Source organism: Myotis lucifugus, unplaced genomic scaffold (assembly GCF_000147115.1).
Source record: "Myotis lucifugus unplaced genomic scaffold, Myoluc2.0 scaffold_14, whole genome shotgun sequence".
NCBI lineage: Eukaryota > Metazoa > Chordata > Mammalia > Chiroptera > Vespertilionidae > Myotis > Myotis lucifugus.
In genome coordinates, this window is record NW_005871062.1 from 10,526,401 (window position 1) to 10,538,756 (window position 12,356).

Genomic DNA, 12,356 nt, shown 5'->3' on the forward strand with positions numbered 1-12,356 from the left:
CATGTCCTTCACGGCAGACTGGTTGAGAACCCCCTAGCACTGTCCCCTCTGTCCGTTTAACTGGTAAGGTACCCTCACTCCCATCAAATCCTCTCGCTCCCTGATCCAATCACTGTTCTTCCACTATTGTCTTTGGTAAGACCATGACCTCCTGATCAGCACTCCTTGACAAGGATTATGATTTGCAATCAAGCTCTCCTCTAAAACTAATCTGGACCTATTACTCATGGAAGCATCTTAGTCACTAGGTGACCATGTCCCCTTCTCCTTTCTCTCCCCCTCTCCCACCAATTTTTTCAACAGAGCCAGTGCCCAGACATTAACCCTTTGCCCACACCTGTCCTGCTGCCTGCTGTGGACTTTAGCTTGGGAGAATGGAAAACCCAGACGGTAAGAAAGCCAGCCCTTCCCTGGGCTTCTCTAAGCCCAGTCTTCATCAGTTTCCTGTTGCTTCCTGTGGATTCTTTAAAATTCCTGAGCTCTCTGAAAATATCGCATCTTCAGCTTGGCCCCTCTAACCCAATCTACATTCTACTGTGATAATATCCTCTGGACAAGATGACGACTTGCAGTTCCAGTGTGTTAAATAGATTCAAAGCTGAACACCATGAAAAGCTGGACAGAGGTCTCCCATGGGCCATGCCTTTGACTTATTCCAATTCAAGCTTCTTAAGTTGGCATGAATAAGTAAGACTGACCTGTCAGCCACAGATGACACAAAGCTGGGAACCACCACAAAAATAACAAAAGACAGAATCAAGATTCAAATCACTGAAAGGCGAGGTTCAAAACATGGTGGAATTTAACCGAGATATATTAAAAATTCTACATGTGTAAAGTACTTGAGTAAAGTCCTACTCCAGCTTGCAGGCCACAATGCCCTGCTTCCCTCATAGAAACTTCTGGCCCTAGAATTTACTACGAAAAGGATCGAGGAGGGTTGAGTTGGCCCCAAACTTCACATGTAACAACATTATTGAGGCAGCTATTTAAAAACCTAGTGGTTCTGGGTAGCTTTCAATGTTTAGCACCAATAATGTGGAAATATCCCCATAAAATTCCAAGTGGACTGCACTTAAAAATACTGGACTGAGTACTAGACACACGCTAATTTATTCAGAGGATCTATTAAACTAGCATGTACCCAGGAGGAAGCAACCTGAGCAGGAAGAGGTTAGAAAACATGTTATATGAGGAATGGTTTAAAAAAAAAAATACAAAGCCTGTCTGATTAGCTTGGACGAAGTGGCAGTCTCGTGGTATAGCATGGGGAGCTTTAGTCGGAGGCTCAGGAAACCACTGGGAAGGAGCACTCCATGGTAGGTCAACTCTTCTATCCTCAAGACCCCTGGAATCTCATTCCCCCCTCAGATCTCCTAGGGGGCTGGGCTGGGGAAGGGCAGCTCCTAGGGAGCCCTTAGTTCCAGCTCTGCCACATGCCCCCAAGCCCTTCCCTTCATCTTTATGCTCTTTATGATGGTTTCATCTCTACACTCAGTTAAAAAAGAATCACATGATCCTAAGGTTCTGTAGCAGAACGAGATTTGCAGCACTAGAACCAAGAGGTAAATGCCATAAAAGGGCAGATTTCAGTATAATGTAAGAAAGAGAGAAAAAGAGCTTTTCTGACTGAAAGTAAGTGTAAGACCAGGCAGGGTTACCGGACACTGGAGTTATTCAAGCAGAGGCTGATGACCAATTGTCGGGAGACTGTGAAGGAATTCCTGTGCTGGGTGGGACCTTGGTCCTGTCCAATTCTCAGCTTCTATGATTCATGCTGCTGGCTACTCCTCCAAGCTCCCCACCCGCTATTAGCATGCCCTTTGAAGCAGTGCACGTCTCTCCTCCATCTCTTTCCCAGGAGCAGACCAAGGCACAGGACGTCCTGGGGGCGACGACCCTCCTGCTGGAGGGAGTGATGGCAGCACGGGGACAGCTGGGACCCACTTGCCTCTCATTCTTACTGGGGCAGCTTTCTGGACAAGTTCGCCTCCTCCTTGGGGCCCTGCAGGGCCTCCTTGGAACCCAGGTAAGTCCCCAGTCAAGGGAACTATAGAAATGTCCCTCTTTTCTGACTCAGTCTCCTCAGAAGGCCTGAGGGAAGAGGAATTCTAGGAATCTTGAGATAGAAGAGATGACCTCCCAAGGAATGCTCCCTCCCAGCCATAAAGCCTGGGTGCTGGTACCCTATCTACCCACATAGACAAGGGAGGCATGAGATCTGGCCCAGGTCTCTGGCCTCAGGCCCATCCTCTGCCCTCAGCTTCCTCCACAGGGCAGGACCACAGCTCACAAAGATCCCCATGCCATCTTCCTGAGCTTCCAGCAGCTGCTCCGAGGAAAGGTGCGCTTCCTGCTGCATGTGGTAGGGCCCACCCTCTGTGCCAAGCGGGCCCTACCCACCACAGCGCTCCCACACAGTACCTCTCTACTCCTCACACCGAACAAGCTTCCAAACAGGACTTCTGGATTGTTGGAGACAAACTCCAGTGTCCCGGCCAAGACTACTGGCTCTGGACTTCTGAAGAGGCTGCAGGGATTCAGAGCCAAGAGGCCTGGTCTGCTGAACCAAACCTCCGGGTTCCTAGACCAAATCCCCGGACAACTGAACAGGACACACGGACCTTTGAATGGAACTCATGGACTCTTTCCTGGACCCTCACCCAGGGCCCTTGGAGCCCTGAATATTCCTCCAGGAACTTCGGACATGGGTTCCCTGCCACCCAACCTCCAGCCTGGATATTCTTCTTCCCTAACCCTTCCTCCCATTGGACAGCATACACTCTTCTCCCCTTTACCCACCGTGCCCACCCCCACGGTCCAGCTCCAACTCCCGCTTCCTGACCCCTCTGCTGCCATGCCCTACCCTACCAGTCCTCTTCTACCTGCGGCCCACCCTCACTTCCAGAACCTGTCTCAGGAAGAGTAAGGTACTCAGGCACTGCCAATGCCAGCAGTGTCTCCCGTGTGTAATCCTCTTACCCAGAGGAGAGGCCTGGGAGACAACTGCAACTCCACCAGATTCCCTGCTGTCACCTGGAACACAAAGCCCTGGTAAAGGCAGATACATAGGACAGAAAGGGGGTTGTTTTTCACTGTTTAAAACACCAGAAGCTTTTTTTTTTTTAATATGTTTTTATTGATTTCAGAGAAAGAAAGGGAGAGAAACATTGATGTGAGATACATCCATTGCTGCCTCCTGCATGCCCCCTCCTGGGAATGGAGCCCACAACCCAACCTGGGCATATGCCCTGACCGGAATCCAACCAGCGACCTCCTGGTGCATGGGACGACGCTCAACCAACTGAGCCACACCGGCTGGGCAGAAAAGCTATTTTTTTTATCCTATCGATAATATTCACCAGAGCAGCTAGTTATCGTTGGTCTATTTTCTGTACAAATTTACAACTTAAGAATTCTCTATATGCTTTTTCGTATAATAATTCCTCAAAGGCCTGGACTGGCCTGCCCTCTGAACAAAGGTAGAGACTAATCTTATATCAGAAAAACAGAAACGCGAGCTTTGGTCTTCTGCTCAGAACTAAGGTTAATCTCTTTACCATAACCCTTTACCTCAGTCTCAATGGCATTCTGATCTCCTTTTCTTAGGAGACCCTTCCCCCTGAGAAATGAATGAGACGTTGTCTCCCAGAAAGACTGTCTGAGCCTGTATCAATAAAGAATAAATTAAGTACCCAAAAGCTAACTGATTAAGAAAAAGATGTTCTTCTCAGAGGGCAATAGTTCTGCCCCTCCCTAACAAAATAAAAAAAAGAAAAGCTAACAGGAAGCCTAGGAGTGCCTCACACCTCAGGTAAGGACGTGTAGACAGTTCAGGCAAGACCTGGAATGACAGCTGAGCAAACAGCCAGAGCTTCAGCAGCTCAGCAGGAAGCTTCGCAGAGCTTGGGGTCCTGCCTCCCTCCTGTGGAGGTCGGGGGAAGTGCAGGAAGTGGCATGAGTCAGTCTCCTAGGGCTCACACAGCAGGAGACACAAGTACAACTCCAGTACAAGTTGAAGGCTGATTTCCCAATACCCAGAGGTAAATAGCATCTAAAAAGCAGCCTTGTGTGACCACCATAAACCCTGTTAGGGGATCTCTAGAGAAAAAAGCCAGGCTTATGGGGCTTTGCCCATAAATGCCATCTTGGTGCTAAAGGAGAGGAGGTTTATATTGCCCGAAACAAAAACTCCACTGAAAAGGTCAACACTACTTCCAGAGGCTCCTGTAGGGGAAACTAATGGAAGTTTCTCCTCTTCCCTCCCCACCAGAAGGTCCCTACTGAATATCTAACCCATTCCCAAATCATTGTCTCCTCTTCCCTTCACACAAAACAAAATAAAAAACTGTATGACAAGGGAGTTCCTATCTCTATTCAAATGTCTGCCAGTTCTCTTTCTTCTGGCACCCAGAGCAGCTGGGACAGGAGAGGCACGTCTACAGTGTAGGCAGAGGAGCCAGGAACCAGCGTTCCAAACACAGCCACCAATACCTGGGAGGCATGCTAACGCAGAATGAAAGTCAGTGTGCCAGGAACCACAGGGCCTTTTTTAAGGCTCCGGTGACTCTGTTTTATAGATGAGGGAGAAGCCAGGCAAGTTCCCAAAGGTTTCACAGCCTGTGAGAAGGAAAAGAAACACCCTAGGCCGACTTAGTCTAGAGCTCATACTCTCCCCAGTGCGGTGCACTGTCCAATGTTATTCAGTGATTCTATTTATTAGGAAAAATTTCCAAGTCCTTAGGGAGTAAATACATCAACAGATAAAAGAGTTCTGAGTAGAAGGCCAAAGCTCTTGGTACGAGTGACCAATTTAGACATCTCCAGGTGTCCCTCTCCCCCATTATGGACAGAACAGTTGCCATGGAGAAGGAATCAACAAATGCACCAAGCTCAAAAGTGTTGTCCAAATCTCGAATGGTGTCAGTTTCTACGTGGGAAAGAATCAGTTCATCTACACTACAAATCCCAGGATGCAGTCAAGGGAATGGTAAGTGGAAATTTTAATTTACTGCAGTACTAGAGTAGAGTAAATCTAATAATCAAATGAAACCCTTTATGGTACATGAAAGAGGCAGCACCCAGAACCAGATATGTCAACAGGACCAGAGACAAAGAATTAGGAGTTCTCAGCACAGTCAGATGAGACAAAGATGGCAAAACTGCAAAAAGTATGTAGCCAGAAAGTTCCAGGCATCCAGTATTGGCATCTGACTTGCTCTGGGGCAAATGTAAATAACTCATGGGCTTCTCCAGTGTGAACTAATTTGTCTCCACTGAATATCTAACCCATTCTCAAATCTATCTCCTCTTCTCTTCACATAGACCAAAACAAAAAACTGTTATAACCAGAACATCCCTATCTCTATTCAACTGTATGCCAGTTCTCTTTCTTCTGCCACCCAGAGCAGCTAGGACAGTCTGCTGTGCCACCCCAGAAACTACTATTGGTCATTAGGTTCTCCCACTCCAACCTTCTCTACCTGCCCCCAACCCCAAAACTGGACTCTATGGAAAGGCTGTAGGATCCCATAAAAATCCATCCCAACTGCATCTCTAATTTCCCTCTCCACCCTCCACATCCCATACTAAACCAAAAGAAACACCCGCCCCTGCAGGGACCACTCCTTTTCAACCCATTTCCCTAAATACTCTAACACCTCATGTAAAGACCTGAAAATGATGGGGAAGGAGATACCCCAGGCATCCCACCAGGGGACCAGCTTCCCTGGCAAAACGAGAGGTCAATAGAGACAACTGCTTAATACACACTCACAGATCTTTCTGGATAGTTACCCTGAGTTTCCCAGGGGTAATCAGAGTCCCGTATGCTTTCTCAGGGACCTTGCATGCCAGGCTGAAGAGCCAGCTCCCCTGCTGGAGGCCTTGTAAGCATCACCATTACGTCAATGTATGCTGACTCCACGTTTGACGTAGTGACTGCAGTCAGGCTGCTGCACTGTTTCGGGCACTGGCACTAGAGTCTCAACCTCATTGGTATGGGTGCCCTGTCCGCTTCCATGGTCTGGGCAGCAGCTCACGGTTCAGTGTCACGGGTAGGTTACCCTCTGTCTGCTGTCACCACTGGAATACAGAGCAGGCAGCTAGCTCCTCCACGTGTTCCCATACCCGCCGAATCCACTCTTCCTATGTAATTGAGAGGGGCGTCCCAAGCATGGATATAAACACCTCTACCCCAGGTCTCCTTAAAAATCAGCAACATTTCCAGGCTACCCAAGTGACTCATTCAGGTCGACGTGATTTGACTTATTAAGCAACTTAAAGAGTTGGAACGGCAACGGGCAGGGCTCCTTGCCAATTCAGAATTCTATGCATACCGGAGAAAGCATACCGGACTCTGATTACCCCTGGGAAACTCAGGTAACTATCCAGAAAGGTTTGTGTGTATTAAGCAGTTGTCTCTATTGACCTCTCGTTTTGCCAGGGAAGCTGGTCCCCTGGTGGGATGCCTGGGGTATCTCCTTCCCCATCATTTTCAGGTCTTTACATGAGGTGTTAGAGTATTTAGGGAAATGGGTTGAAAATGAGTGGTCTCTGCAGGGGGGGTGTTTCTTTTGGTTTAGTATGGGGTGTGGAGGGTTATCTTCTGCGCCTGGGGTGCCCCAGGAGCCAAAAACACCATAGCTTCTCTTGTGTAGAAAATCACATTGGAGGACAAATGTTGGAGATAGTCAGCCAGGAGACTGACTATGGAGACCAAAAGGCTGAGACAGATCTTGCATTGGCATGATCATCTGGCTATGGGCCAGAGACATAATATACCATAGGCAAACTAAAAAAAATGATTTTAAAGTAAATGGGGAAAAAAATTTAAGGGGAGGAGAAGTCTGAAAAAGTAAAGTTTAATTTAAAAAAACCATACACACAAAAACAACTTCTGGTTCATTTTAAACTCTCCCGCTGGGTCTTTCACAGGCAAGTCAGTTTCCCACTGAGTCCAGACCAGGGAGAGAAGCACCACGGTGGACAGAGAGCCAGCCCCTCCTGAGCCGGACAACAGCAACTGCAACTCAGACTTGAACAAATGTCCATGACCTGAGTGACTGAGCAGCAAGGTTGGCTTCCCAGTGGTTCAGAAGGCCAGTTTCTTCATCAGCAGATAAACTCTGGAATCCACTTCAAACCCATGCAGGTTGTTGGCATCACCCTGCAGCCTCATGAGCAGGCCCCCATAGGACACGTAGGCAGAGCTGAAACAGAAGGTCCAGTCCCATGAGTGTGAGATTTGGAGCAGCTGTTACTCAGCGGCTTTCCAGCCCAGCCTAAGAAAAAGAGGCACCTTTCTAATGTTTTGTCACTAGGAACCAAAATTCAGACAAAAATGAATGCACAGACATATGCACGGCAGTGTTTTTGATATTAGCAAAAGTGGAAAATACTACATGCCCAGAGTAAAGGAAATGGTCAAATCAATTCAGATATATCCATTTACTGGAATGTTAGATATACAGCTATTAAAATGTTTAGGAAAAGCTCTAAACTGACATGGGGAAACATGTTTTACATAACATTAAGCAAAAAGAGTAGAAGAAAACATTGTAATAAACAACAAGATCTCAAAGAAAAAAAGCACAGAAGAAAAAAAATACCTAAATTATTCAAAAATGTTTATGTAAAAGGTTCCCTCTGGGTATGGAATTATAGATGATTTTTGTTCCTTCTTGACATTACTTCTCTGCTTTTCATATTTCTTACAAAGGGCACATATTGTTTTAATAAGATTTTAAAGAAAAGAAAAAATAGCTAGTCAGGGAAACCAAAGAACTAGGGATTGGGTTGCAGTGTAGCAGCATATACATATACATACATACATACAAGCACACCTAGCAGTTTAATTACTTGATGCTGCATTTATTTCCTAAGGAAGCAACCTTCCTTTGCACTGCACACAGCAAGACTGTCAGTCTCTCATTTGGACCACCAGGGCCGAGACCCTGACAAAGAGCAAAGTGAGAAGCCTACATTTTAGACTGAAAACTGTTCCCAGAAGTTTCTTTCTGGGTCCTGCTTAGGTCTGAGGTACTTAAAGAGAAGGACCCAACCCAGGAAGGATAAGCAAGTCCCAAATTCTCAGAACAGGGCAGGGTGAAAGGGTTCTCACAGGACCAAGGAACTTACAGACGTGTTGCTGCTTCAGTAGAAGTTTCGTCTCCCTCAATCCTGTACACTTTTCCATACATTACATACTCAAATTGGTCAGCCCTGTGGAACAATAGTGGCAGTTACTCTGAAAAGTAGTTAACAATGCCAGGCCAGTGTTGCTCAGTGGCTGGATGTCGACCCATGTACCAAGAGGTCACTGGTTTGATTCCTGGTCAGGGCACTTGCCCAGGTTGGGAGCTCAATCCCCAGTAGGGGGCGTGCAGGAGACAGCCAATCGAAGTTTCTCTCGTTGATGTTTCTATCTCTCCCTTCTCCCTCTCCCTTCCTCTCTCTCTAAAAGTCAATAAAAACATATTTTTTTAAAGTAGTTAACAATAAGAGGTTCTTTAAAATTGGTAACGGCTAACTAAGTGCCAGCATTATAGCAACAGGCACTTCCCAAATACAATGTTATTTAGTCCTCACAGCAAACCTGTGAACTAGATACAACCATCTGTCTTTCACTGACAAGAAAACCGAGGCTGACAGAGGTTAAGGTTAATCAACAAATGAGTGGTAGGACTGAGATTTTAACTCAATGGGGCTCCAAACTCCCATCACACCAAACTCCCCCCCAAGACTCAAGGCCCATACAGCCTAGGTCACTCAGTAGTCATTTCCTCCACCATCAAAAAGCTACACAAGCATGTAATCACTGCTCTGGATTAACACCTTGTTAATTTTTTTTTAAATATGTTTTCATTTATTTCAGAGAAGGAAAGTGAGAGGGAGAGGTAGAAACATCAGTGATGAGAATCATTGATCGGCTACCTCCTGTATGCCCCACACTGGGGATCAAGCCTGCAACCCAGGAATCAAACCATGACTGCCTGGTTCATAGGTCAACACTCAACCACTAAGCCACACTGGCCAGGTACCTTGCTAATTCTTAAGTGCAGCAATTTCTTTAAGTTTCCTCAGATTCTGCTGATAATCATTTATTCCATGACTTAATTAAATAAGGTTCTTTCTATACCACTTATCTACTTTGTTCTCGGGCATGTTTCAAGTACTCCCTTCTTCACTCCCTCACCTGGAAGGTCTATCATCTGTGGGGTTATATTCACCATCATCCAAGGTACCATCTTCATACAAGGTACTGGCTATGACCAACCGGAACTTGTCACCTGAAAGTAACGGCAATATCAGAGAGTGAAAACAGCTGAAATGGCAAAAAGTCTCCTGCTATTTTCTGTATTCAATACTTACCCAAATCTACAGGGTAAATCTGAATGTTTACATCTAAGATAAGGTCCATCTTGAAAGATTCACTCTCACAATGCAGTCGGGACACTGGAGAGAAGTAGAGAAAGAGTGGCAGAGGATAAGTGCCTGACCCAGGGTGACCCTGCAGACCCCACGCTGGGGGGCTGTATGCAATAGAAGACTCAACCTACCCCAACTAGAGGCCCGGTGCACGAAAATTTGTGCAGGGGGGGGGGGGGGGGAGGCTCTCAGCTGGGCCTGCCCCCTCTTACTGTCTGGGAAGCCCACTACGGGGAGGGGGCCTAAACAGGAGTCTGATCCTCCTCTGTGGGAAGGGACTGGGGGGCTGAATGGGGGATGACACGTGCCACCGACTAGATGTTCCAGTCACTTTACCATATAGGCTATTATAAATAGGTGAATGGGCATCCACTGGCCTTTCATCTGCTTTCAGAAGTGCAGGCTCGCCGAAACCGGTTTGGCTCAGTGGATAGAGCGTCGGCTTGCGGACGGAAGGGTCCCGGGTTCGATTCCGGTCAGGGGCATGTACCTGGGTTTCGGGCACATCCCCAGTAGGGGATGTGCAGGAGGCAGCTGATCGATGTTTCTGGCTCTCTATCTCTCTCCCTTCCTCTCTGTAAAAAATCAATAAAATATTAAAAAAAAAAAAAAAGTGCAGGCTCAATCAGAACCAGATATGCAAGAAGCAAAGTGGAGAAAATCCCGGGAAAAGAATCAAAAGCCCTCTGGCAAACAAAGAATATCCAGATTCTAGGCCTGCCTCGGTGATTAAGAAACAACCTATCTTTGGGCAAAGGTTTTGTCTTCCTGTGTCAGCCTCTGTGCTGAGGGGATTATTAGGACATGTAAGAACCGGTGTTTGTCTTGAAGAACATCTCAGTCTCCAGGCAAAGGATGAGAAAACAGAAACAATTATTGATCAATGACAGAATAAAGAGCAACTCTTTATTATTCCAAGCAGTCAACTCTAACTCGGAGAGGGCTTCACAAAAAGCTAAAGATCCTAAGGGCAATACAAGAATATAGGTGCAAAGAGGCTTTACTTTGGGTGATGGGCTCACGATGCAGTATGCAGATGATCTGTTGAATTGTACACTTGAAGCCTATATGGGTTTGTCAACCAATGACACCCCAATAAACTCAATAAAAACTAATAATAATAATAATAATAATAATATAGGTTCTGGAGTCAGATTACTTGCTGTGCAGCCTTGGGTGGGTTACTTCTCGGAGAAAAACGGGTAAGACAATAACTACCTCATGCAGACTCTTGAAAGAAATCAGACAAAGCGTGGAAGGTGCACAGGACAGCGCCTGGCAGAGTGGGCAGTGACCAGAAAGATGCCCAGGAGTTTACCAGCACCACGAGAAAAGGCCACCCAGGCACCGGGCACAGCATGTGTGAACCCAGGAGAGCTCGGAGTCTCCGTTCTTTCATCTATAAAGTGTTTCCTGAGCGCGGTCCCTACATCAGGACCTGACGGGAGACGCATGCCACGTGGGTTGGGTGGACCGGACCCGGGGGCGTGTCCCCGAGAACCGGACTAGTCCCTGACCCAAAACCGCCTCTACATACCTTACTTACCTCGATCAAACTTCTTGCCCTCCGGGTCAATGTCTTTCACATCAAAAATATCCTCAAACAGAATGCCGGCCATGGTAACAGGGCGACGAGGGGAGCACCGGGGGCGCTGACCGCTCAACCACGACTAGGGGTACGCGCACCCCCTCGCGCGGAGGAAACGAGCGGGAGAGGGGAAAAGGTGCGGCCTAAACTGCAGCCGCAAGGAAATAGAATAACGCCTGCGCACAGGCAGGCAGGAGCGCGGCCACTTCCGTCGCCTAGCTCTCGGGGCTTCCTAACTTCCGCCCCGAACTACGCTTCGGAGACTTCAGTGTTGAGGGCGGGCCTCAGGTCGATAACCCCGCCCCAGGGCGGGATCACAATAAGACAGACCCCCACCTCCCGCCGAGGTGGCGCGGTTCCTCGCTCTCCGCGGAGGCTCGACTGCGCCCTCTCCAGTCTTCCTGTTGAGAACACTGGAACGCATGGGGGCCTACCCCAGCCAGAGACCTTGATCCTTGGCCCAGAGAAGCCCAGCCCAGCCCTACCCTGCCAGCACGCGTGCTTGCCGAGGGCACAGTCCGCGCCGAGAAAGGGCGGAGCAGAACCCCGCCCCCAGAGCGCCGGCGCCGCATGGCGCAGGACCTACCGAGCCCCTGCAGCTGGCACCGAGGCCCTTCAGGCCGGCCTGGCCCAGCTCGGCCCTGCTGGATGTCACCCGAGCTGGGTCCTTTCAGTTTGGGAATTTGCCATGATGTCACTATGGAGAAGAGGAAAGCCTGCACTATGCCTTCCCCTGGCACCGCACCCTCCCCACCATTGTCCTCTTGCCCCGAGCCTGCTCACACCGCCCCCTGTAGCCTGGCATTGACCCCATCACACTGTGCCCTCCGGAGCACTGCCCCTTCAGCTTGGAACTGCTCGTTCCCTCCCCACTGGACACTGATCTGTGTGCCCCTTCATCCTGGCACTCTCCTCTTCTGCGGACACTCTGGCCTGACATTGATGGCCCCTTCCCCCAGGAGGCTGGCTGCTCCCACACCGCCCCCTTCCTGGGCACCGTCCCCTCCTCCCAGCCAGCACCTGCACCTCCGCATGCCCCTTCCTCCCGTGGCCTCCTCCGGGGCGCACTGCCTGCTTCCTGGGCACGGGCCTCTCCCCGACACTATCTCTGACTCGCACACACAGCCCATCCACCCTGTGCTCGCCCCACCCTCGGCTCTGTCCTTCCTCGAACCTGATGGAGAACCAAGAGCCCATCAGGCCATCTCCCCCCATGGGGGCGAGATGTCAGCAGCTACTCGTGTTCTCCTGGGGCCCCGCCAGGAAGAAGCGACCTCTGTCCCTCCGCGCCCGCCTCCAGGAGCGCGCTCTCCCGAACCCGGACCCCGCTTCCTTCGGG

At 48.9% G+C, this 12,356-nt stretch overlaps 2 protein-coding genes across 6 annotated transcripts in view; one reads left to right on the forward strand and one right to left on the reverse strand.

Moving 5' to 3' along the window:
* Positions 1-2,942, forward strand: part of THPO (thrombopoietin) — a 5,396-nt gene extending 2,454 nt beyond the window's left edge. Inside the window, exons 2-5 of the mRNA XM_023750507.1 lie at positions 304-390; positions 1,862-2,029; positions 2,264-2,344; positions 2,461-2,942. Of these exons, the coding sequence (XP_023606275.1) occupies positions 304-390; positions 1,862-2,029; positions 2,264-2,344; positions 2,461-2,844 (720 nt within the window). The 3' untranslated portion in view covers positions 2,845-2,942. The remainder of the gene's footprint in view (positions 1-303; positions 391-1,861; positions 2,030-2,263; positions 2,345-2,460) is intronic.
* A 3,905-nt stretch (positions 2,943-6,847) lies between these two features.
* On the reverse strand, positions 6,848-12,356 carry POLR2H (RNA polymerase II subunit H). Of its 5 annotated transcripts, XM_023750608.1 has the most exons (6): positions 11,604-12,356; positions 10,976-11,165; positions 9,373-9,456; positions 9,197-9,290; positions 8,140-8,223; positions 6,848-7,211 (listed from the first exon to the last, which is right to left on the reverse strand). In XM_023750608.1, the coding sequence occupies exons 2-6, from the start codon at positions 11,046-11,048 to the stop codon at positions 7,094-7,096; spliced, it is 453 nt and encodes a 150-aa protein (XP_023606376.1). In that variant the 5' UTR covers positions 11,049-11,165; positions 11,604-12,356; the 3' UTR covers positions 6,848-7,093. The 5 variants fall into 5 exon arrangements, with proteins under 5 accessions (XP_023606376.1, XP_023606378.1, XP_006084900.1 ...); XM_023750610.1 differs by lacking the exon at positions 8,140-8,223; XM_006084838.3 differs by lacking the exon at positions 11,604-12,356 and having other exon boundaries at positions 10,976-11,560.

Excerpts from the sequence above, each read along its gene's own strand:
- POLR2H (XM_023750608.1), bottom strand. The coding sequence starts at position 11,048 with ATGGCCGGCATTCTGTTTGAGGATATTTTTGATGTGAAAGACATTGAC. Across the intron at positions 9,457-10,975 it reads GGGCAAGAAGTTTGATCGAG|TGTCCCGACTGCATTGTGAG; the intron begins GTAAGTAAGGTA and ends ACTTCTCTCCAG. Across the intron at positions 7,212-8,139 it reads ACTGAAGCAGCAACACGTCT|CTCTGCCTACGTGTCCTATG; the intron begins GTAAGTTCCTTG and ends CTTCTGTTTCAG.